General features: G+C 33.0%; 1 protein-coding gene across 3 annotated transcripts in view; it reads left to right on the top strand.

Annotated features, from left to right (window-relative positions):
• Window positions 1-26,340, top strand: part of LOC129744731 (arylsulfatase B-like) — a 35,972-nt gene extending 9,632 nt beyond the window's left edge. The window contains exons 2-7 of one of the 3 annotated variants that reach the window (XR_008736987.1): window positions 5,944-6,524; window positions 6,586-6,838; window positions 24,683-24,840; window positions 24,902-25,711; window positions 25,801-25,960; window positions 26,266-26,340. Coding sequence is in view for 2 of the 3 variants with exons in the window: in XM_055737413.1 (XP_055593388.1) it covers window positions 6,000-6,524; window positions 6,586-6,838; window positions 24,683-24,840; window positions 24,902-25,990 (2,025 nt within the window). In the remaining variant the exon portion in view is untranslated. The other 2 variants (XM_055737414.1, XM_055737413.1) reach the window with 2 other exon arrangements.
• The last annotated feature ends 237 nt before the right edge of the window (window positions 26,341-26,577 follow it).

Here is a 26,577-nt window from a genome sequence, read left to right as displayed (position 1 = left end):
TTATGTTTTTTCCTCGTTTTGAAGCAGTGATTCCGGGTTTATAGCACAATAGTTCTAAGATCGGTCCGAATTTGTGATAATAAACTAAATAATATCCTGATCGGTGAGAAATTTCTTATGAATTCTTAGTTCCCGCAAAATAGCAAGGAAATTTGTCTGTTGTAATTTTGGCATTCTCGCAATCCGGATCATGATCTGATGAGCTACCAATCGCTCCCAAAAGAAAGGAGACGATCCTAAGCATCCCCCCAGTATGTCATGCTAATGCTGAAACTTTCAGTAGAAACCCTTCACGAATTAACTTTGTCTTTTGTCTTTGGCTTTTACAAAGCCTTTGAAGGAATTCTAGTGAAAATGACATTAAGTTTGAAAATTTACTTTTTCGATAAAAACTGTATACCATGACCATTTTAATAGTTCTTTGATTTTTTTTTTCCATCTCGTTTTCATTTTCCTCCAAAGTCCTTGTGGTATTGATGTTACTCTGTTATTCCGGTATATCTCAAACATAAAAAATGTTCTCCCGTTTACAATATTGTCAGAGAAAGAGTAAAGAGTACAACAAAAATACTCTCTTGTGCGGTTAACTAAACTCTTCTGGCATTTGCAGTTGCTGCATGCAGTTTTTGAAAGTCTATCCGCATTCTCTGATTTTGTTTGTATACCTATCTCCATTTCCTTCTGTTTGATAACAAACACAAAGGCACCTTGAACTTAATTCTCTATCATCGGAAAGGGGCACACATGCAAATTTCAGCCTAAAACGACCAATGTTGCCAAATCAACAATTAGTTTCAATTGATCGATTGAATGATTCTATATTAGCTTTGATAAAGCTAAGTGCGTCTTTAGGGCCTTTTAAATGGAATCTACTCACGTGTTTTGTCAACAAATAATCATAAACATGCTATACATAAGTGCAGAAGGGTTCATAAGCGTCTCGATGAGGTTGCGCGATGTTGACTTATTTTAAAATGAATCCACGAATTTCTTTTTCATTACCCTCAAAAACAAACCAAATTAATGTTCATTTTGTGGGTGAATCTAAATTGTATAGTTTCATACTTTTGTTTATTACACAGGAAGACAATTTAATGCTCTACCATTACAGACTATAGTTGTATAGTTTCTGCTGTGAAAACGATACAACCAGAAATATGAAAAATAATATTCTAATATGAAATATGACGTCGAACCACCGTTCTTTATTTTTCTCTCTATTCACAAAGTTATGCAGTGAATAAGTGTTGAGCGACGAATTAACACATGATTTTTATATTGGTTATCATATTATTTTCCAGTTGGCGAGATTCCCATCGCTGTGTAAAGTTCAGGGATTCAACACACATAACCAAAGCCGATGTTCAATCCAAATGGTGCTGGCAAAATAAACTAAAATAAGAAGGAAGAATAATGTACACACAACAGCGAAGTAACATGATTTTAATATTTTTCCAATGAATGAATTCTCCAAAAGCAGACATAATGTTTCATGTCAACACACATATTATTACAACATTCATTCAAACGAAAACTAAAAGGCTCGTGGTTACATCTTGGTTAACCAGGCTTGCCAGTTTTTTCTTAGGATCATGTTCTATTGTATTTTTATAATTTTTAGTGAGAATTACGTTAAACTATTTTTTTTGTAGTAATTCAAACATTAGATATATTCTAGCCATTGCTCTTGTTTCTCGGTGACATTTTGATGATTTCCAGGTCAATGCATTTTAAAACAATCATTCTCTAATCAGATCTTCAAATGACTTTCTAGACAATTTTTTTTTTAAGTTCAGGTTTCCTTATGTGTACCTGAAAAGCCGATTACTTTTAGTTGGTTTTTTTTTTCATGCTTTCAACCTTCATATAAAATTTTCTGCAATCAAATGGAATCAAAGGAAAACTCCAGAACTTAGTTTTGATTAGCCATTTTTGCTTAACTTTTAGTTTGTTATTAATTTTCTTTATTCCCTTATTTCGCTCAGAATCAATGAAATGTTCAAATGTATACCAAGTTTTTTTATCCGATGCGTTCGTCTATGCTATTAATTTTCTTTGGATAATTTAGTTATTGGGTTTCAATTTTTTTTTCCACGACATTGGTTACATTGAAATTATCTCATCGTTTCGTAGGACATTTTGTTATTGGTGCGTTTCCAAAATCTTTTTTTCTTTTGAAGTTCTTTCAACTTGCATTTTTTTGTTTCTGCTACTGTTCTTTTTTTATCATGCCATATTCCATTGCGGTCCTTCAACTAGCGACGGTATAAGTTATACTGCGTTCTTTCCCCATTCCATTATGCAGTTCTTCTATCTCACAATATCTTATAGCTCTTCCAACTCAAATTATTTTCATTGCAGTCCTTTTAAGTCGTCCAAACACGTCCAAACACATCTCTTCTTTTTTTCTTTTTTTTGTAGTTCTCTCAATTCAATAATATATCAGACAACTTGCGATTCTCCCAACACCCATCCTTTTTTTTTGCGGTCCTCTCAACACGCAATCTTTTATTGTTTTTCCCTTTTGCGATCCTCCCAACCTGCAATTGCACATTTTTTCCATTTTGCGGTCCTCCCAACACGCAATTTTTCATTTCTTTTTATCTCTTTGCGGTCCTCTCAACACGCAATCTTTCGTTTTTTCTTTGCGGTCCTCCCAACACGCAATCTTTCGTTTTTTCTTTGCGGTCCTCCCAACTCGCAATCTTTCGTTTTTTCTTTGCGGTTCTCTCAACACGCAATCTTTCTTTTTTCTTTGCGGTCCTCCCAAATCGCAATCTTTCGTTTTTTCTTTGCGGTCCTCCCAACACGCAATCTTTCTTTTTTTTTTCTTTGCGGTCCTCCCAACACGCAATCTTTCGTTTTATTCCTTTGCGGTCCTCCCAACACGCAATCTTTCATTGTTTTTTTTTGCTTTGCGGTCCTCCCAACACGCAATCAGATCAGATTAACTGCGGTCCTCCCAACTCGCAATAATTTTTGGTTTTCAAACCTATCACCAACATTTGAAGTCACTTTTTTGTAATTACTTCACTTGAACTGAACAAAATTGTTTATTTGGCAACAATGCCACACTAAACACCACAGAAACACTCTCATAGAAACACGTGGACAATTTTTTTCAAAACTTCTTTGATGGGTGATTTCCGTCACAGGTTTGCAATCTAAGTTTCAAAAGCTTTTAAGAAAAGAAAAATGTCCTGAACGGTCGCCAAATGTGCAGCTTTAAATATCCATTGGAAATCACCCATCGTTAATCCTGTCTCTAGCCAAACTGAACCGTGACTGTGCCGCTCGACTAGTGCGTACCGATTGAGGACGGTTAAACTGCTCGAATCAGCTCTCGCGGGAATGCGTGCTGTGCGTCGTCCTTACTATTACATTTGCACAATGTACATGTGTTCATCTAACCGCTCGGGTCAACTCTCGCGGAAATGCGCTGTTAATACACTTACATAATTGTACTACACACAGCCTTATTACCAGCATATGTATACTCAAATGGTTTATAAACGAAATCGATTCCGATGCTCTTGTATCTTATAAATGTTCTTCTGTACTTGTTAAAAGAACGTTAATATGTGCAAATGACGTTCTTATCTATAAACATTTCATATTGAATATATACAAAATTAGATATAACGTTATATCATCACCACCTGTTCTTTACTTGTGTGTGAATTTCCAAGTATTTGTTCGAATTGACCTTTTTACAGCGGATTTTTACATAAGGTTTACTAAGTAACGCCCCATAATGACATCTTTTTCTGCAGTTGAAACGTTATTAATAGAAAAATTGTATTATGTAACACATGAAACAGGTAAAAGAAACAACTTCTGAAAAGATACAGGAGTTTCCGAAAATGATAGTGTCATGATCGGAAATATGTATTTTGAGTGACAAATTAAGAAAAATGAAATAATGGGTTAAAATTGAAAAAAAAAAAATGGGAAGTTATTCTATTATTTCTGTCAGTGGCTCATTTCAAAACTTCTGTCATGAAGCTTACTTACATATGATAAGAAGCCTCAAGTGCTTGAAGTTTAGTTTCCAAAGTAATCATCATGATATATTTTTACATTCCTGATAAGTTGTTGGATAATCGACCAGTTGGCATTGAATTCAAATGTTTCAAATATTTGTGTCGAAGAAGTTCATCCCAACAACAGACACTTCAAACGGAATATCAATGTCGCAGATTTGTGTAGAATAGTTCATTTAATGTTTGTAGAATAAACCAGCTATGTCAATAAAATTAAATCTGTTTCGCCTAAGTATCTGCTAAGCGAACTTCAATACAAGGTGTTTGGGTTTAGTGTCTCTCTGAAGATGTTTATTTTAATACTAGGTTCTTTAAAGTATAATATCATTTGTGGATGAATATTTACATCCATTGCAGCTGGTGATACGATATTGAACAACAGTTGTTTTAAGATACAGCTCCGGATCGACATTTCGACATTTGTACTGAAGATTCTACAAAACAAAGGTCAACTACACTTTGACACGTTCAATGACATTATTGTCTCAATCCTAACACATGTGTAAATACCTAATTTCAGCACACATTATCAGTAGGCCAAACATTTGGTTGGCTGAAATTAGGTATTTACACATGTGTTAGGATTGAGACAATAATGTAATTTAACGTGTCAAAAATGTCAAAGTTAGTCATTTTTCCACGAACTTGAAAGCGAAACTATAAGTAACAATGAGGATGCTTGATTCCTCAGCTATATCTCGACACTGGAATGTCTTACAAAGATCAAATGTTCTAGAAGAATTTGCAAAATAGATTGAAACAGCAAACTTTTTATTTAAAAAAATAATAATTTATTTTTTTAGTTCTTGCACATTCTTCGTTAATTCTAACACAATGTAATTTGAAGATCTTTTTCATCATTTAAAAATGTGTGCGAAAAAATTATAATAAATATATTTATTCCAATATGTCAATCGTTTTCTAACGATATTAATATCAACTTCTTAATGTCATATTTTTGAAGCAATAGTAAACTATAAACTCTTTTAAGAAAAAGTTTTTCAAAATGTATTTTATGGGTTGTCTCCATGCCTCGAGTCCATAAGGATATATTTTTCTTCAGAATGGATGTTGATCATTGCTAAGCACGAAATTATTCACATTTATCTAATGACTTATATTCATCCAATAATTTCCTAGTTAAAAGGTCTGAATAAAGTTTATTTATTTGAAAGTTAGAAAATTGCGCCTTTAAGTATGCAACTAATATAGGGTATTAGACAAACTTTTAGAATTCTTTTTGTCTGACGCTTACAAACTGTAACATAATAACTAATAAGGCCTAAAAAGTCTATGCAACTTTTATCTCCAGTTACTGTATGATTTTCGCCAAAGCTTAGGGCACCCTGATCAAAGAATCAAGTCTCCTTTAAAAAAGGATGAAGTCTCCTTTAACTTTCAGAATGTCACAATATTTTAATCCCACGAAAACGCTCCTAGTTTATCTATGGGTGCATGAATTGATCTATTTAACTTTTGCACATATAAACTTGAAATTACACGCAGTCAGAAAATGCAAAAGACGGCGATCTGCAATTTTTTTCCAAAAAGATATGATGGTAATAATTTAAAGGGATCAAGTATCCCCATTCTCCCCTAATATTAAACAATATTTTTTTAATAACTTTAATAAAGAGATTTTTTGGAAATCTTCGATCAAACTAAACAAGGGCCTGGGATGCCAACACGTGTGGATGTAGCCATAGAAATAAGGCAGAATTTTTACCTAAATATAATCCTTTAGAGAAGATTGATTTTTTTTAAATTCTAGTGAATGTTGAAGTTGATAAAAAGTTTTCACAATTTGAGTAGTTTTAAAATTTACAATAATTTATGAGATAATTTCTCAACGTACCGCTGTTCCTATAATCAGTTGAATAATTCAGCCTTTCCTTTTCAGCATGTGAATTTTTCACTCCTCGGTAATCTAGGCCTCATTGCGCAATCTAATGTAAGATGCATCGAACCGGGCAAAATCACCGGATTGCCGGCGTGCTATTACTTTTACTCGGTACACTATGTTCGGGAAATCTTTATCAGCAACATGAACGACCCCATATCGTCATTATCATGGCCGATGACCTGGGCTGGAACGATGTCGGTTTCCACGGCTCCAATCAAATCCCAACGCCCAACATCGATGCCCTGGCCTACGATGGAATCATTCTGAATCGCCATTACACGGCCCCAATGTGTACTCCCTCGAGGGCTGCCATGATGACTGGCCGGAATCCTGTAAATGTCGGAATGCAACATTATGTGATTGACACCGATGAACCGTGGGGATTGGGGTTAGATCAAAAGATCATGCCCGAGTACTTCAAGGAAGCCGGTTACCGGACGCATTTGGTGGGCAAGTGGCATTTGGGATTCTTCGCCCAGCAGTACACTCCTTTGAGGCGTGGCTTCGATAGCCACGTGGGCTATTATGCGCCCTACATAGATTATTGGGACTACACCAACAAGATGAATGATCCGGAGGTAAATTGTAGCGTAGTCTTAGCTTAATTCCATGATATTTATTCTATTCCTGTACTTTCAGAAAAAATACGTTGGATACGATTTGCGAAATAATTGGGACATTGATTTGGATGCCAACGGAACCTACGCTACTGATCACTTTACAAACGCGGCCAGCAAAATCATAGCGCAACATAACGAAAAGGATCCTCTGTTTCTGATGGTGAATCACTTGGCACCTCACGCCGGCAATGACGATTATCCTATGCAAGCTCCGCAGGCAACGATCGACAAGTTCGGCTACATTGCGGATGAGAATCGGCGAATTTATGCAGGTATTTTGCGATTTTAAAGTTCGGAGTTCCATCCGAGAGCGATTTCGTTGATGTGGGCAGATAGGTACCTTCCATTTTGCAGGGTGGCCACAGAACCGAGAAAACCGGGAAAACCGGGAAAAAACCGGGAATTGAAAATCGAACCGGGAAAACCGGGAAAAAAACCGGGAATTTAGACCCAAAACCGGGAAAATTGACAAAAGGAAACCGAAATTCAGTTTTGGTTTCAAAATGAGGGATTCAATCCAAAATTCAAAATTCAGAATAATAATTTGAATTTTCAAAACATAATTGAACAGTTGAAAATTTTTTTGAATGGAATATAATAAGTTTTTGAATTCATTAATTACTCTGATCTCTCTTCAATTACCCCTCTAAATTGAAAAAAAAAAACACAAATTTTACCGAAACCCAGAGCTTAAAACTGCCTCGAACAAAAAGATGAGAATTCCAAAAAGTTTCTTAAAATCATGATTCATTAAAAAAAACTATCAATCAAACAAACGAATCAAAGTTAAATCTTTGTTTAAAATTTGGAAATTTTAAAAAGATGCTGATATTCTAATTTTTGAGAGATAATGTTCAATTCGAGTGTTTAAAAAAATATCATCACGGGGTCCAAACCATTTTCTAAAGTTGTTCATTCAAAATTAACATTTTTCGATAACTGGTCATAATTTATCCAGAAAATTTCGAATTACACTTTTTAAAGCTTGGATATGTTGAGATTCCTTTGAAAATTTTCAAAAATCGTGACAAAAAATTAGAATAAAATACTCATATGAAATTTAAGTAACACTGTTTAGAATTTTCACGAGCTTTTTTATGAGGGTGTGTTTATGCCGGTAGAAGACACTAAGCAAATTCTTTAAAAATGTTTGAAGAATGATTCAGCATTGCAAGGTACTTCACTTTAAATATACAAATTTATGTTTCGAGTGAAGTATTTAAACAAAATAACAAAATATTGTGATAAAATTGGTTATTTTTACTTACTTCTTTTCGATGGTAGTTACAAGGCAATAAAATTTACGTTTTCCGTTTGAAAAGGGTTTAAGAGCTGATTTGACTGATTTGAGAGCGACATAACCGAATATGCAGTTTGTTTTTTTTCTGCTAGCTCTAGTTTTTGAAATTCAAGAGTGATTTTTGAAATTTTTTATCCACATTTTAGGACTTTTCTAAGATACTTAAATCGAAGGTTTCGAATCAATGATAAAATTTTTCGAAGACCGTGAGTCGTTTAATCTTCTGAGAAAACTGAGTTTATTCATCGCAGTCTGGTAAAATATGAAAATTAAAAGATATTTTAAGAAGAGAAATCACCGTGAGTTTGTTTTATGAAATTAATTTGCGGCTTTATCGGTGAGGGTTGAAGAGTTGAAATGAAAGACGGATAGAATATCAGAAGAAAATTCTAAGGTGGTGAAAAGAGCGAAGAGCATTTGAAATAGAAGCTTGACCACATACTAAATTCTTTGTCCCACACCAATTAACTGTATTGAAGAAGTAGTACACAATAGAGAAGGCACTACGTTTTTCGATACAGTTAATTATGGATGGTTCGCCCGCCATGTGAATCAGCTCTTTAACCCTCACCGATAAAGCCGCAAATTAATTTCATAAATTAAAAGATATTTTGGATTTTTTTAAATCAAAATGAATCAAATATTTTTCCAAAGCATAAGTAAAAAAAATCGCAGTCTACAACAAAGTTGTTAACGAAATTTGAATCTTTGAGCTCATAAATGTTCTTTAATGATGTCAAAAACAGTTTTTTTTTATTCTGCTGTATTTTCTACACTTCAGGATTATTTTCCAAGCATTGTTTCTTTGAAACTAGAAATGCTAGGTAATATAATAATCCTTCATCAAATGAAGGATAGTAAATAGATTTCAAATCAGTTTTTGTTTTTTAAAGAGGTTTGTCTGTTTATTAGTTATAAATGATTGATTTAGCTCGAAACTTAGTAAAACCCAATATCACTAGATTTGATGGAATCTGACAAATGTTTCGAATTCAAGACGGCAAAATCAATTTTTAAAACAATGGCTTTTTTTTATTGTAATCTGCATTTCATAACTAAGCTTATAGTTAAAAAAAAATTATGTACATTGTTAAGTCTTTTTGATTTCCAAAACCTTATTCGTACACTTTTCAAATTGGTTTTTGCATAAATCCTTAGAGTTAGCCTTAGCTTAGTGTGTGGTTACAAAAACTTATAAGATTTTTCTCCCTGATACAGGGGTTGTTTCCAATTAAACCGGAACAGTTATTTGTTCATAATTTAACCTCAAGAAACTGACTCAAAATAAGAATATATATTGAACAATGAACTGTAACTTTTCTCACTGAAATCAAATTCACATTTTTTCTGCATAACAAAGCTAATCATCTACTGAATGGTTCATTGAGAAATCGTTGAGAATATTTTTTTATGCAAAAATATTTTATTTTGCAAAAAAAAAATAGATCGAGGTAAATTATGTATGAAATCACTTTTATTTTAAATAATAAATATATTTTTCAATTATTTACAGAACTGAGTAATGCTAAAAATATTTTTTTAAAAAGTTCTATACTGCAGTAGAGGATTTAGAAACTTTCTTTATAAAATGCTATAAAAATGGCTGCTATAAAAATTACATTTTTCCTTTTTAAATTTCTTTCAAAATCGGCAATTTAATTAAAATTAAAATTTTATCTTGAACTTAAAATTCAATTAAAACTACAAAATTATAAATTACGATTACAATTACAATTTTACTACGCTATGAAAATCAAAAATAAATTTTTCTATTTTTTATTGATTTCTGATAATTATTTATTTTGAAATCTTTATGCATTTTGTTTAAATATTAATTTCAAAATTGAAATTCCCCAATTCGAAATAAAAAATACAATGGGTGAATCTGAATTGAACAAATGTTTTTAATTTTTCTTCATCTCAAACTTTGATATGACGTTAAATAAACCCTAGAAATGTTAAATCAAGGCAATGCAACTCGTTGTCCATATTTTTTTTAAACTTTGAAGGTCAGAATTCAAAAAAGAGATCATGAATCCCACGTTCTTCATTCAAGTAGATCGTGGACTGCAAGCAAAAACAGTAGGTATGAGTTTTCAGTGTCTGAAAGTTAACTGTGCTAAGCTCAATTGTATATAAAACAATTATAACAACGATTAAACAATTTAATTTGTTTTTTTTTTAATTATTGGCCTTTTTAATATTAAAAAAATCTTTTCTGAATATTAAAGAAAATCTTTTTTAAACTTGGCTGAGAAAAGAAGACAAGTTTTTCGGAAAACGTTAGTGTCAACTGAGGTTATTATGAACAAAATTGTTTTTTTGGTCTTATCTGTTTATAATTACTCAGATGAATTTGGGATAATAATGAACGCTGTTAAGATTCTTGTCACGTAACAATTTTTAGTGTTGGCAATATTTCTAGATAAATCTGAACACTGCGTCTAGATAGGTGTAAGGGTTTTTCAAAATTTACCCTTAATTAGGAATGGGCCATTTTTAGATTCACAAAGGAACAGGGAATCATGTCCTACGATCTCATATTTACAGATTTTTAGAAGCTGATAAAAATGATAAAATGTCACATGACAAATGATTGATTGATAAGTCCTGACACACCATTTTTTAATTTTTTGTAAACATGACTTAACCCATAACAATTTTGTGTAGGATGGTTTTTTTTATCGTTTAAAAAAAATGTGATAAAAACCTTAAAATAGAATTGAGTTCGTCGAAGTCCCAGTAAGCGCTTCCTCTCAGAAATCGGCAGAGCATGCAAAAAATTGAGAGTTGAGTCACCGAACTTAGAATAAAACGGTTAACTTCGGCGACACTCCAAGAACGCAAATATTTTCATTCGGTTTGTCCTGCCGAGATATCTAGAGGCAACAAATACAAATGCGTACATGCGAAATCAGTTTGAATCGTACACTCGTACGGTGTGGTCGCATTTTGTCCCCGTGTCCCGTGTGTGCTTTCAATCGTAGCTGTCGACTTCTCAGGCAGGCGAACACGCGTCTCGGAGGGAAACATACAAACACGATTCGGATTGTGTTCGTGTGTTTCTCTGGAGGGCGTGTCGCTTAGCTTAATTCGTGGCACTCACCCAAGGCACGCGTATGGTGTGTTCCTCTATAACGATGTGATGATGCAAAATCGCCAGAGAGATCGTTACGATCCCTCTGGCGATTTGAGTTACCTCTCTGCCGATTCAAATTTACCGGGGTGTTCAATGATTTGAGTGTTATGAAACAACCAAATCAATTAAATATGTATGTTAAAAATTTTGCTATATGCCGACGAAAATAAATAATAAAAGTCTGGAAAACCTTGAGTTTTTGACTGGGAAAACCGGGAAAAAACCGGGAATTTCAAAATGATAATTTTGTGGCCACCCTGATTTTGCGTCAAATTGGTTAAGAATTAACATATTTCCAATTTTCTTAAAATTAGGGGTGCTCCAAATTGGTATGGGAACTTCAAAACCTGTGAAATGTTATGCGCTGCAGGCTAAAATTGATCCTAGGCCTAGTACAAGATCTCACGCCAAATTGGGCCAGATCGGATCACAGTAAGGGGTCGCTCAACAAGCCTGAAGTTTGTATGGAATTTTGAGACAATTCTTTCAGGAGAAACATGAAAAACCAGTTTTTCATCAATAAATTTGGTTCCGTTGGCCGATTTCTCTCGAAACGGTTTTTCTTACAGCCTAAATTATAAATTTAGGCTATGGCGTAACGCAAAAAATGCACTTTTTTGACCCCCTCCCCCCCCCCCGTATGTCACAAATCGTAAAGTTTTTACGTACCCCCCTATGAAAATTGCGTAACGCTGATAATTATCCATCTTCTCATGTTTTTAAATACTGATTTTCGAAGGTAAAGAAAGATTTTTACATAAATTTTTCTTACGTTTTTCATACCGGAATCAATATATATCCAAATCGCTTCTAAGTAGGGTCAAGTGGGGTAATTATGAACACGGGGTAATTCCGAACAAGTGCCATACGCGCTGCTGTGGGGGATGAATGAACACAAAAAGTTCCAAAAGTGTTAGTTTAACATCCGATTGATAGCTGTAAGGTGTTTCCGATCTGTTTTCAAATCATAATGATATCATCTCAGATGTTTTAAAAAACCATTACCTCGTGAAACGGAAATCGTTTCGGACAGTGTTTAATGTTTTGAATACCTGATCATAGGAAATCCAGCTGAAATTATGTTATCAACTGTTTTACATCCAATTTATGATGCTTTGTCTGGATTTTGAAGAAATTTTGAAAAATTTTAAACGCACTGATTTATAGATGAGTGTTCATATTTACCCCATAGTTTTCGTCCTATGGGGTAATTATGAACACACATTTCCTGACATTTCTTTGGCTTTTTGATGGTCAAATGTTTTATTCATCAACTTAGGGGGCCATTCACTAATTACCCAAGCATTCCCGGACCCCTTTCCCCCTCATCCCCTTTAAAAAATCTCTTACAAAACTACCCCCCCCCCCCCCCCTCCTTCTGTAAGATCTTAACTCATTAAGGACCGTGATGAGATCTTAGCCAGGAAACATCAACACTCGACATTCTCTATCCCAGGATCCACTGGACCAAATTCAATAAATTTCATAATTAAATTTGGTCTGCAATGTGTTAAGTTTTGAATTTTTGAGAAATTGATTTTTTTCCAAAATTGAGATTCGGATTTAGAATAAAAGCTATACCAGTTCTTTTAAGTCCTTGCAAAAATCTTTTGAACCCCATTTTTTTTAACTGAAAATAAAACGTCTAAAGTTGAAAAAGTGAATAAACAGAAATTTTGATAAAAGCTCAATCTGTAACCAAATTTAAATAAGTCTTAATTTTGTTTAAATAAATAGTGATAAAAACTTGCTTTTCGTTGATAAAAAAAGGCAGTCAAAAGTTTTACCGGTAATACCAAAACCGAAAACCTGTATCCAAGGAATAGTTCTCTAATATTGAATACAGGTTTTACGTGCTTCCAAAACCAGGTTTTTTGATAATGACTAAAAATTAAATTCCCTTTGTTTACAAAAAGTTTGTTGATCGAGCTTTTAATCATAACCGTGTGAAATTTAACATTATTTTTAACCTTAAATCTCTGTGGTCAACAATAAAATATATGAAAAACTTTGATAAATTCAATTGGTGAATAAGTCCACAAAGCAAAGATCAATTTTCCTGTATGTTTGGACAACGAGCGGCTATTCAAAACATTAGAATTACAGCAAATAATAATTGTTTATGTGTTAAATCCGGATACCAGAGATCCATAATCTATTTTCTTGCAGTCTAATTTTTTACTTAGATACTTTTTTCAATATTAATTTAAGCCTACCCCTTTTCTGATACCTGATAGATACTTTTTTCAGTGTTAATTTGTTCAAATACCTATTTTTTTTATTTGGTGCAAAATGAACATCTTTTGGTTGAAGAAAAAGCCTAGCCCACGACATTTTGGTGAAGACTTGATGTTTGCTGCGCAGGACATTTTAACGGATGTAAAAACTATCGAGTAGCCAAGCTCGTCTGTATAGGTCCTATCAAATAAAATGTTCTGTGAATACATAAAGAAACGTAATAACGAAACCAACCAAAATGTAAAAGATGTTACAAAGAAATTAAACTCTCTAAACAAAAGATAGAAAAATATCAATTAACACTAAACGTACCGGAGGCGGTCAAATGACGGTTTTCATACTTTGAAGGATGATTACGCCTTATATAATTTTTTTTTCGCCAATTTAACGACAGGACTATTTTTATTTTCAAAATGCAAGTATTTTTGCGTTTTTAACTTTTTTCTAAGTGTTGTGGTTTTCGAAAAACGCATGTGGTATACCTATTCATACCGCGAGCGGTCAAATGACGGTTTACACTGTTTTCGCTATAACTTTCTTGTATCTCAACCGATTTCTTTAAAATTTATAGTTTTGAAAAGCTTATAACGTGACTTAAATATGTTTCTCAGAAAGTTTTCAGCTACAATCAATTATTCCAAAGTTATTTTAAGTCCAAGAAATTTTTTATGAAAAAACATGCTTCAGGAAAATTGCTATAAATCAGTTATTTAGTGCTCGAAAAATTTTTCACTTAGTGCCTGAGAAAGCTGAAGTTAGAGGCTATATGTTGCACATACGGAAATTTTTATCAAGTTTTTTTTAAGATCATGCCCACAAAAAATGTAAAAAAGTTGTGTAAAACCCGTACTTTTCAATCAATCAACCGCCAAAGCTGTTCCTGTTACAGTAGAGAAAATTTAAAAAGTGAATTGGAAAGAGGACGTAATTTGTCACATTTTGGCATCTTTAGATTTTGTGAAATACGAAATACATAATTTATGACGAATTTTCAAAGGTAGCTGTTTTTCGAACTTTTTATCAATTTGGATTTTCTGAGACAATTCCTACACCTAAGCTCAGCTTTGCACTGGATTTTGAGTATGTTAACGTAAGGTTTAGGCGATAAAACTATATGCCAAAGAAAGCTAATTTTATACCGGTTCTAGTGGTGTAACTACATTGGCGGTGCATTGCTTAGCAAAAATATGAAAAATAAAACAGTGAAGTAGTTTCTGAATTTTGAGAAGTCAGCACAAATTCTTGCTTGGCAGACGGGCGCTGTGGGTGGTAATATCTCAAAGGTATTTTGCACACGAAGACGGGTGAAAGGAAACGAAAAAACAAACGAACATTCGCTCAAATTTTCTGGTTTTACTTTCAGAAATATATTTGTTATATTTTTGTCAAGCATCGCACCGCCAATGTAGTTACGTCACTAGAACCAGTATGAAATTTTCTTTCTTTTGCATATAATTTTTTTGCCTAAACCTTACGAGAACGTACTCAAAATCCAGTGCAAAGCTTAATTTAGGTGTAGGAATTGAATCAAAAATCCGAATTGATGAAATGTTTGAAAAACAGCTACCTTTGAAAATTCGTCATAAATTATGTATTTCGTATTTCACAAAATCTAAAGATGCCAAAATGTGGCAAATTACGTCCCCTTTCCAATTCACTTTTTAAATTTTCTCTACTGTAACAGGAACAGCTTTGGCGGTTGATTGATTGAAAAGTACGGGTTTTACACAACTTTTTTACATTTTTTGTGGTCATGATCTTAAAAAAAATTTAATAAAAATTTCCGTATGTGCAACATATAGCCTCTAACTTCAGCTTTCTCAGGCACTAAGTGAAATTTTTTTCGAGCACTAAATAACTGATTTATAGCAATTTTCCTGAAGCATGTTTTTTCATAAAAAATTTCTTGGACTTAGAATAACTTTGAAATAATTGATTGTAGCTGAAAACTTTCTGAGAAACATATTTGAGTCACGTTATAAGCTTTTCAAAACTATAAATTTTAAAGAAATCGGTTGAGATACAAGAAAGTTATAGCGAAAACAGTGTAAACCGTCATTTGACCGCTCGCGGTATGAATAGGTATATACAAAGTGTCGGTATGTTTAGTGTTAAAAAGAACACTAAATATCTATTTTTATATTGTTTTACAGCTTAATTTTGATTACATTTGTTTATTTTGCAAAGTTTAATAAATAAATTGGATTGAGTTTTTATAAAACAACCCATTTTCTTGTTACTGCTAATTATTTTCATTATTTGGTGTTGAATTGAGGTTTTCTGACACCATATAAATCATATTGGACAAGTCTCGGGGTAAATATGAACATAGTCCGGGGTAATTATGAACAGAGTTTGGGGTAATTATGAACATATTTTTTTAAGTAAAAAATCCCCATACACTGCTTACTATGGGTAAATGTAACGTGTAAATACTGTTACCTTTCAAAAATTTTATACCAAGTCCGTGATCCGTGTTCATAATTACCCCCTAGACAGGGGGGTAAATATGAACAGACGGGGTAATTATGAACAGACGTCCCAAGGACAGAGGTTGCGACCAAAAAACAAAAGTTGTTCTACAGAATGATTAAGAGCACGGAAACATTCATTGATGGTAGCTTTTCAAAGTTTGTGATAAGAAATTAACATATGGTGGCTGTAAGTGTGCCAAATGAAGAAATTTTGTTCATAATTACCCCACCTAGCCCTACTCATTCATAACTCTCTGATAAAATAAATTGATTGTCTTATTACGAGAAGAGTTGTTTGCATCTGATTCTGCAAAAATTGCATGACATAAAAATAGCTGCGATTAAACTAAAATTTTAAGGAAAACATCGTTACGTAACGATGAGCATACCTCCCCTCTCCCCTATGCCACAATTCGTAACGCTCGAGCTTACTCCCTCCCCCACCTAGGAACGTTACGTAATTTATGGATGCCCCCTTTGAGAAAAACCGTTTTCGAAAGAAATCGGCCAACGGAAACCAAAGTTATTGATGAAAAACGGTTTTTCATGTTTCTCCCGAACAAGAGGTCTCAAAATCCCATACAAACTTCTGGCCCAAATTTGGCATGAGATCATGTTCTAGGCCTAGGATCAGTTTTAGCCTGCAGCGCATAACTTTTTCAAAAATCGGGTCATTTGGGGCACTCTAGTGCTCACATATTTATTGGGTGTACATTTTGCTGCCATTTCAGCTGAAAAATAGTGATATTACCAGATGATGTATTAAAAGATCTTTTTCTTCTCTGATTCTCTGATTTTCAAAATGTCACCAATAACTATGCAATCTGGGAAAAAACATGTCGAAACAGGTGCCATGCAATTTGAAATCGCCTATTTTATACCAAATAAGATGAAGGTCGAATTTAAGCAAAATATCTTTAAAATAGTTGTTAAAAAAATTTAAAAAAAAGAACGATGATCTTTAACCTAAAGCATATTATACTTTCTGCCACACCTATCCACAAGGTCGGGCAATTCAGGAGCATTTTTAGAAAAATTAGGAAAAAAGGGCAACTCTGAACAAAATCTGGACATTACCCAAAGGTCTCGTTAAGATATGAAAGGCTTTTTGTTCAGCTCACAAGTACCTAATCGTTTAATCAGCAAAAACAAAAAACATCTCTCCTTTCCTGTCTTATTTCCGTCACCACCTGGGGGAGGAAGACTGAATAAAAAAAGAAAAAAATCTTTCAAACGTCAAATTTCTCTCATCAATCTCCGACCAGTAGTGTGAAGGTTCAAAATTTTACTTTCTTATTTAGTGATTTTCAATAAAACTTGTTTGATGCTGAAAAGCACTTGTTTTACATAAAACAATGATTTAATTAGGTTTTGTTTTGTTCTGGCAAATTCTTGCATGATCAGGCGTATTGAGTCGCTCAAATTTCGTTGGAATTTTTGAAGCTGATAAATAAAAATTGTTTGATTATTGGTTGTTCTAAAAATAGCATTTTTTTTTAAATTATTCGACTTTACTGAGACCGAAGAAGTTTGAAAACTGTTGACGGTCTTTAAACGGTGATACCATTTTGAGTGCAGTGTGTGTTTGCTTTTCCTTAAATACTACTCAAGTTTAAAACTCTCTTAACTGCCTCTAAGGGAAAGAGAACTAAGGAATAGGGGAAAATAACTGATTTAGATTTTGGGTAGTTCCCATGGACCGAACAACATTTTTATATAGTTCAAAGTTTATATTTCCGACAGAGTTGACAGACTGGTATTGGATAATCTAGCTGGTGTATTCAATTTCGATGATTATTTTTGAAACTGATCATCGTAAGTTAAAATTTGAACGAATACAAATCTTTTCAAAATTGCTGGCTTTCTGCCGAACAGTAAAAAAACGAAACAGAAAACGATACATCGAATTTCAGTCTTCCTCCCCCAGGTCACCACCAGCCCTTGTGGTGCTGCCGGTTGCTCGGCATCCATCTTTATTCCTACCATCACCTCAATTCATCTTACATATTTGCCAGATTTAAACCGCGATCCTTCGAGATGATATCCAAATAGGCTGCCACGAGGTTACGCCTTGATGTTGCCTTACCAGCAGCTAAAATTCGAAGTGGTAATAAGCTCACAGATAAGCTGTCCTAGCTGTCCTGCAAAGGCAGCCAGCGGCCAGCAGCGAAGACGCATGTAAATTATGGGTCGATTCACGATGACGTATGTTCCCTTTTGCATGCGCGGATCTACGGGGGGGTATGGGGGTGATCACCCCCCCCCCCCCCACCCCCCCCCCCCGCCCAAGCGGAAAAAATAAATCATCAGTAAAATGATCTCCAATTTTTCAACTCAATTTAGATGAAATATAATTTTTTTATGTGTCAAAATATCTTAACATTGGCATTTACCATTTTTACGCGTGCATAAGAATTCTACAGCTGCTTAAAAATATGCTTGAATTGAGTATAAACAGTATGCGCGCGTATAACTTCGTGCTGGCTTCGGGCATGCAAAAAGATAAATTTTGCTCCTCACTTTTTAACAAATTTCCTTAAGCATGACAGCAGTTTGGTTTTCTTTATTAACCGATATCCAGAGTTGTTGTAAGCGCCAGTACCAGAAACGTCGGTTGATAGTGACTAATTCTGAATGATTTCTTTAAAAGGCCTCAAAAAAGCCAACATTTATTTTCAAGTTGATCATAAAGTGATTTCTTATTTATGCATGTTTACCAAACTTGATGGTTTTCTAAAAAAATGTTTTTATATGTTATATGTTTCAATAATTGTTCTACGTACGGCTAGAAATATCTAACCACCAGTGCAAAGCATTTGCAAACATTCAAAAGTTGGCTAGTTTTTTCTAAAACTGAGCAAGGTTGTTTTTGTAAATTCTGTCCGTCTTTTTGTAGTCAACCTCACTGGTGGAGTTAATAAAACTGTTCAATTGTTAAATCTTGTTACTAAGCCACAGACTTGTTTTTCAAAACTGACAGCAAAAAAAACGCTGTAAGTATTCGATAATATAGAAATAGACGAATCTATTCAGCAAACCTATTCAAAAAATTAAGTATAATGATAAGCAATCTATATTTTATTTGTCTAGATACGTACTTATTTGTGTTCTAAATGTTTATTTGTTTTAGATTGTTTTTTGATTCAGGTCTTTAAATTGATATTTTAATAGAACTTCAAGTGAAAAATATGTAAAACTATCGAATCAATACATTGACGGTTTTCGATAAGTAATGAAGCAGCATACGGTTTAGAATTGGAACTCAAAAGAGAAAATATTTCGATTAAATAAAATTGAGACTTGTGTAGATGGCTTTTTACCCGAATATTGTCATAGTTTCAAAATTAATAAAACTTGTTTTTAACCATAAAACCAGAGATGCTCATTTGAGTAATTTGAAATCATACCAACAGATTTATTTTTTACTAAAAATAAATAAAGTACAATTTTTCAAATTCAATTGCTTATGGATTTCTAATCTGATGAATATAACCAAATGGTCATTCCATATCCCCAACTAGATAAATAAACTTAAATTCAACTTCATAGCAGTGAAAAAAACATTTGTCTGCGTTTTGCATAAGACTGCATAAGACTGCATAAGACTGCATAAGACAAATAGATGTACAGAATTCTTTGAACAAACTTTTTTTTTTAATTGTCTTCAACATTATCTACATGCTGCTGAATTCTTTTTATCTTAATCATCAACATTTTTCGTGTCACAGTTTTTATTTGTCCCAATCACTCAAAAAACTTTGACCATACTTTTTGAAAATTTACTAAATCACCCCCCCCTAGGAGCAATCTCTAGATCCGCACCTGCCCTTTTGTGGTGACAGTTCGCACGTCCTGTTTACAAAACTTTACGAACGAGAAATGGAATGCGGCGAAATTTTTCGTGTAACTGAACGGTCAAGAAATTTAGTTCAAAACTCAGTTTGAGTTAAACTGAACTGAACTTTTTGGAACTTCAAGTCAGTAGAAGGCTATTGGAGAACCTATTTGTAACTTTAAAACTGAATGATGCGATTGACGATTGTCACAGAAAGGCTATTTGCGGAACATTTTTAAACTATCATGCTCGCCTTCGAGAAAAATTCGTTACCAATTCCCTTTGGATCCTTTGTTCAGCGAAATTTGAACTATGGAGGCACGCGTTTAAAAGATGTGGGACTTTTGGTTGCTTGAGTTTCCTTAAAGGTACAAGAGGAAAAAAATAAGTTACTTGAAATTTAAAGTTTCCGTTTAATCACAAGAGCAAGATTATAAAATTTTTTGTTTATTTCGAAATCTAGAAATATCTTAAACTTTCTCCTCGTGTGAGTCCAAAATTGCAAAGCGAAATGTTCTTCTTTAAACTTAAAATTTCAATTTGCTAATCAATTTTTTAAGAACGACTAAAATGATTCAAGATTGACAATCTTGACAAAAGACTAAACCAAACCTTAGAAATCATTTTTCCACTTTATTTGCATGATTGAACAAAAATGCTAATTGAGTCTTTATAATTAAAAATTTTGAAAACAATTTTGCAAATGTTTTCCTATATAATTTATATAGAAAAATTTCCAAATTTTGCTAAATATTGGCCGGATTTTGGGGAAAATTTTGAAATAAAAGTCTCGGGTTTTGTACGATTGGGACAAAATCCTGATATGTATCTTGGTATTGTATTTCCAACTTAGATTAGATGCAATTTCCATATTCAAACTCGTATGAAAAGAAAAAAAGGGCCGTCCATATCATACGCTTAACAACAAATCAATCAAACAACGCTTCAATGTTTTGGCGATATTGAGGTAATAATACATTGGATTGATATGAAAATATGCACATGTAAGTTTTGAGAGACGATCAATCGATTTCAGGTGTCAAATTTTGGGTCAGGAGTCGGCAAAAGGAGCCGTTCATATAAACTATACACTTTTTTCACGATATCGTTGTGATTATGCATCCGGTAGTTATGAAAATTGACTCATGGGAGTTTTACAGCATGGGGAATTGATTTCAGGTGTCAAATTTTAGACAAGGGGTAGGAAAATGGGCCGTCCATATTAATTTTTCAACGTTTTTGCAATAATTACATTTTTATGTATCGGATCAAGACAAAAATTCAAACACGGGTGTTTTACAGGATTTAAAACTTTGAATAAAACGACAGAAATAGAGGCTGTTTTTGCAATAATTGCTTGATCGAGACAAAAATTCCTTCAAAAATAACAAAATGACAAAACTGACAAAAATGACAAAAATGAATAAAATGGCAAAAATGACAAAAATTAAAATAATGACAAAAAAGACAAAAATGACAAAAATAACAAAAAATAGCAAAAAATGACAAAAATGACAAAAAATGACAAAACTGACAAAAATGGCAAAACTGACAAAAATGTTAAAAACTACAAAATTGACCAAAAATTGCAAAAATGACATTAATGATAAAAATTACAAAAATAGCAAAAATGACAAAAGCGACGAAAATGACAAACATGACCAAAAAGACAAAAATGACAAAAATGACAAAAGTGACAAAAGTGATAAAAATGACAAAAGTGACAAAAATGACAAATACGACAAAAATGATATAAACGACAAAAATTTCAAAAATGACAAAAATTTCAAAAATGACAAAAAATATAAAACAAAAAAAAAAAAAAATAAAACATAACAAAAATTACAGAAATGACAATAATTACTAAATTTACCAAAATTTCAAAAATTTCAAAAATTAAAGAATTAAAAAAACCACAAAAAATAAAAGAATAATAATAATAACAAAATTTATAAAAATTACAAGAATAAAAAAATTACAAAAATGACAAAAATCTCAAAAATTACAAAAATTGACAAAGATGACAAAATTGACGAAAATGACAAAAATGATAAAAATGACAAAACTGACAAAAATGACAAAAATGAAAAAAATGGCAAAAATGGCAAAAATGGCAAAAATGACAAAAATGACAAAAGTGACAAAAATGACAAAAGTGACAAAAGTGAACGATAAAAATGATAAAAGTGACAAAAATGACATAAACGACAGAAATGAAAAAAATGACAAAACTGACAGAAATGACAAAAATTACAATACTGATTAAAATGTCAAATTTTACACAAACGACAAAAATGGCAAAAATGACAAAAATTACAAAAAAATACAAAAATTTCGAATATAACAAAAAATTACAAAAATTACACAAATTACAAAAAATACATAAATATAAAATGAAAATAATGACAAAAATGACAAAAGTGACAAAACTGAAAAAAAAAATGAAAAAACTGACAAAAGTGACAAAACTGACAAAAATGACATAAACGACAGAAATGAAAAAATGTCAATTATGAAAAACACGACAAAAATGCTAAAACTGACAAAAATGACAAAAATGACAGAAATGGTAAAAATGGCAAAAATGACAAAATTGTCATAAAAAATACATAAATATACATAAAAAATGCATAAAAATACATAAATATAAAATGAAAATAATGACAAAAATAATGACAAAAATGACAAAAATGACGAAAGTGAAAAAAATGACAAAAAACGACGTAAACGATAAAAATGAAAAAAATGTCAATAATGAAAAACACGACAAAAATACTAAAACTGACAAAAATGACAGAAATTACAGAAATGGGGAAAATGGCAAAAATGACAAAAATGACAAAAATGACAAAAAATGCTAAAAATGACAAAAAAGACAAGAGTGACAAAAATGACATAAACGACAAAAATGAAAAAAATGTCAATAATGTTGAAAATGACAAAATGCTAGAAATGACAAAAATGACAGAAATAACAAAAATGACAAAAACGACAAAAATGACGAAAGTGACAAAAGTTACAAAAGTGACAAAAATGAAAAAAGTGACAAAAATGACAAAAATGACAAAAATGACAAAAATGACAAAAATGACAAAAATGACAAAAATGACAAAAATGACAAAAATGACAAAAATGACAAAAATGACAAAAATGACAAAAATGACAAAAATGACAAAAATGACAAAAATGACCAAATGACCAAATGACAAAAATGACAAAAGTGACAAAAATGACAAAAATGACAAAAACGACAAAAATGAAAAACATGACAAAAATGAAAAACATGACAAAAATGAAAAACATGACAAAAATTACAAACATGACAAAAAATGACGATATCGACAAAAATGACAAAAGTGACAAAAATTACAAAATCGACAAAAATGACATAAACGACAAAAATTACAAAAATGAAAAAACTGACAATAATGACAAAAATGATATTTTGCTTTCAAATATAATGTTCTGAATACGTCTTTCGTCTACATTTTGTACCTGAAAATCATTAAATTTTAAAAGACGGTAAAACATTTAAGAGAAGCATAAGAATCAAGAAATGGAAAAATATAAGCCGTAAATATTATGAACTTTTCGAAAAATTCAAGGTTTTTATGGCTTATGTTCATCCTTTCCTTAATTCTAATGTTTTCTCTAAAATTTTTCATCATTTTTGAAAATGTATGAATATTGATAATTTTTCTCAAACCTCAATAATTTAAAACTTTCAAACGGTTTATCACTAAAACTAGAAGTGATTATGAAAATCTTCCAAATTTAGTTATATAAACATTGCTACCAAAAGTAATGTTCCCCTGTGTGACTAATAAATTAACTTGAAAATGCTTAGTGTTAGTTTGGGACTGTACATTGATTTTTTTTAAATATTGTAAACATTGGGTGTCCTTTGAAATTATATTAAAATTTTTGGATTCGATAACGATAAGTATAACTTTTACATACTTATTAGAATCTGCATTTCGTAAATTCCGTAATTTATTCATGCTCCAAAATTTACTTTTTAGAATCAGAATCAAACATTCATTACCGAAACCAAAATGGATATTAATAATATATTGAATAACTATGTAGAATAATTGAAAGCCGAACTTTAAATGTGAATTGGTACACTTAATATTTGTTTTCTGAATATTCGATATACATAAACCAACACAATTTAACCGTTATAATCGAACACTTCATATGTTTAAAATGTTTAGGTATATTCACAAGTTATGTCACAACTGACATGTTATGAGAGATGTCAGTTTTTTTAAATATCTTCTAAGTTCTGGAATGTTAAAAGATTAATTTCAAATTAGTTGCATGAGACCAAAAAAAATAGGTTTATCAGCTTTAAAAACTGAAATAAGTATGAGAATTGGATCGAAATTCAAAATAATACAAGCGGATAAATCCATTCTGATATAATTATTCGATTTTGAAACAGCTTTTTATAATTGAGTGTTCTTTTTTTAAAAAAAAAATTGACTTTAGGAAAGATTACAAATTTGTTTGACTAATTTTTATAATATTAAACGAACGCTTGAGAACGCTGTACAATTTATCAAAATGATCAAAGAAAAATGAATATCTTATTCTAAACTGAATTAGAATCTTATAGTTCCTTATTAAAAATTGTCAATCTGCGACTGAAACTATTTTTTGAAAATCATGATTTCAGATCTGTATGTTTAGTTCGGTTTATATAAAGTCTAAAAAATAAATTAGAAAGTAGTAAAATTTCTTATATTGTTTCTAATTTTCAAATTTGTTTCTATATTCTAATATGGTTTACTCAAACAGACCTAACATAGAGCAAAATAAACGTAAATATTAGTCTAGATTATAAAACATTGACTATAGTTTGTGAGCGTAATGTTTCCGCAGAAATGCTTATTGTCTCAAAATCTTAATTTAAGAGGACATTTTAAAAAAAAAATTTTAAAGTTCCAGTAGGTACATGTGTACTTATGGGGCAAAAAATCATCATCAACAAACTATCAACTTCAAATATTCACGTTCTTAAATTGTACTTTTGGTATGAATCAAACCACCGACATTTAAAATGTATTCAGGTTAACTGAATCTCAGAATATACGCAAACCGTTAATTCATCACATTTCTTTTCAGCCATGATGTCCAAGCTGGATGACAGCGTTGGAGAAATCTTCAAAGCGCTGCGCGCCAAAAAAATGTTAAAGAACACCATCATCCTGTTCCTGTCGGACAATGGAGCCCCCTCGGTGGGATTGCACGCAAACTATGGCTCCAATTCCCCATTAAGAGGAGTACGGATTACGTTGTCTAATTTTAACTAGAAGTTTAAAATTATTTCTCTCTCGTTTACAGCAAAAGAACTCTCCGTGGGAAGGGGCAACGCGTAACGTCGCTGCCATTTGGAGTCCGTTGATCCAGGAACGGCAACGTGTTTCCAATCAGTTTGTGCACATCTCCGACTGGCTTCCGACCCTGGCAGCAGCAGCTGGAATTCATCTGCCGCATTTGAAAAATCAGTCGGAAATCGACGGCATCGATCAGTGGGAAGCGCTTTCGTATGATACCGGAAATCCTAGGAGGGCGGTGCTGAACATGATCGATGAGGAAGCTGGTTACAGTAGTTACATGGAAAATGGTTTGAAATACGTGAATGGGACTACTGTGGATGGAGCGTTCGATGATTGGTTTGGTGTGCTGCCAACAACGGATAAAATTCCGTCTGACGATGAGTACTTTAAGAAAATAGTAGAATCCGAAGTCGGTAGTCAGTCCCCCGTGGGTTTGACAAAAGATTCGATGAAATATCTCCGGAAGCATGCTGTCATCAGTTGCAAAACTCCACTCAATCCTACATCTTGTGATCCGAGGGTGCGAGCATGCTTGTTTGACATCATCAACGATCCATGCGAACGGAACGACATCTCTGCCCGAGAACCTTACAAGTTCCGGGAGCTGCGGGCAAAGGTGGAAAGGTATCGAAGGGCTGCAGCTAAACCCCGTAACAAACCCGCGGACCCAGCTGCCAATCCGGCTAACTTTGGTGGCGTCTGGAACTGGTGGCGTCGAGATCAACCTTGCAAACATGGAAATAACATCGTCTCTCACGAGGGCTTAGAGATCCCTCCACCTCATTCGAGCCTCCCGGAGGACATCCAACTGACCGTAATTATCTCGATAGTCGTAGTCGGAGTTGTGTTCGTGTCCGGTGCGCTAATCTATCTTTCCAATAAAAATCTATTACGAATCTGTAGGTGTCAGAAGGAAAAACCGGTATCTGGGGATACCACTATTGGCAGCCCTTCCGAGTTCCATCACCATGCCGATCTGCATGATTCGGGTTCTAGCGACGGCAAACTGTCCGACGTCTTCGGTCAGTCTTCCAAATCCAAAAACTCCTCCAAGGTTTATCACGTTAGTAACAACAGTTTAGATCGGTTTTGAGGGCTTTTCACCTGTAGGCAAAAGGGGGTGTAGCTTTAATTGGTTCTAACACGGTTACTAACACCGGGAAATTACGATAAGTAACATTCAGTATTCCTAATCTCTCGCTGGCTTGCTAAGGTCTTTAGCTGTGGTTCCTTTCTTCCTAACCTGTATCTGAGACATACTTTGGAATAAAACTATTGGGTTAATCACTTTGAGTGGTGTGGTTCGGTCCACCGGGCTATGATGATTGAAGATAAGCAATTTTAATTCATAATGATTCTGTTTTACAGGATAAAATGCATACTTTCAATGGAAACGGATCTCGCTGTAAATATACCGACGTACTTAGAGTAATGAAAATGGATTTTTATTTCTCGTTTTATTTTTAAAGATAGAATCAAAAGAATTCAAACGGGGCCGGATGAGTTCAATCTTGCTACATGCTTACCGGGAAACTACGAGTTCGTTAATTAATTTTACCGCTTAGTTATTCACCAAACTTTCACAGTGTGTTCGGTAACATTATCGAGCGCTCGGTAATAAAACCACGTGGTAAATAAATATATCGGTATTTCGGTAATAACCACCGAACACCAGTTACT

Source organism: Uranotaenia lowii, chromosome 2 (genome assembly GCF_029784155.1).
Source record: "Uranotaenia lowii strain MFRU-FL chromosome 2, ASM2978415v1, whole genome shotgun sequence".
Classification (NCBI taxonomy): Eukaryota; Metazoa; Arthropoda; class Insecta; order Diptera; family Culicidae; genus Uranotaenia; species Uranotaenia lowii.
This window is presented reverse-complemented; position numbering and strand designations above follow the sequence as displayed.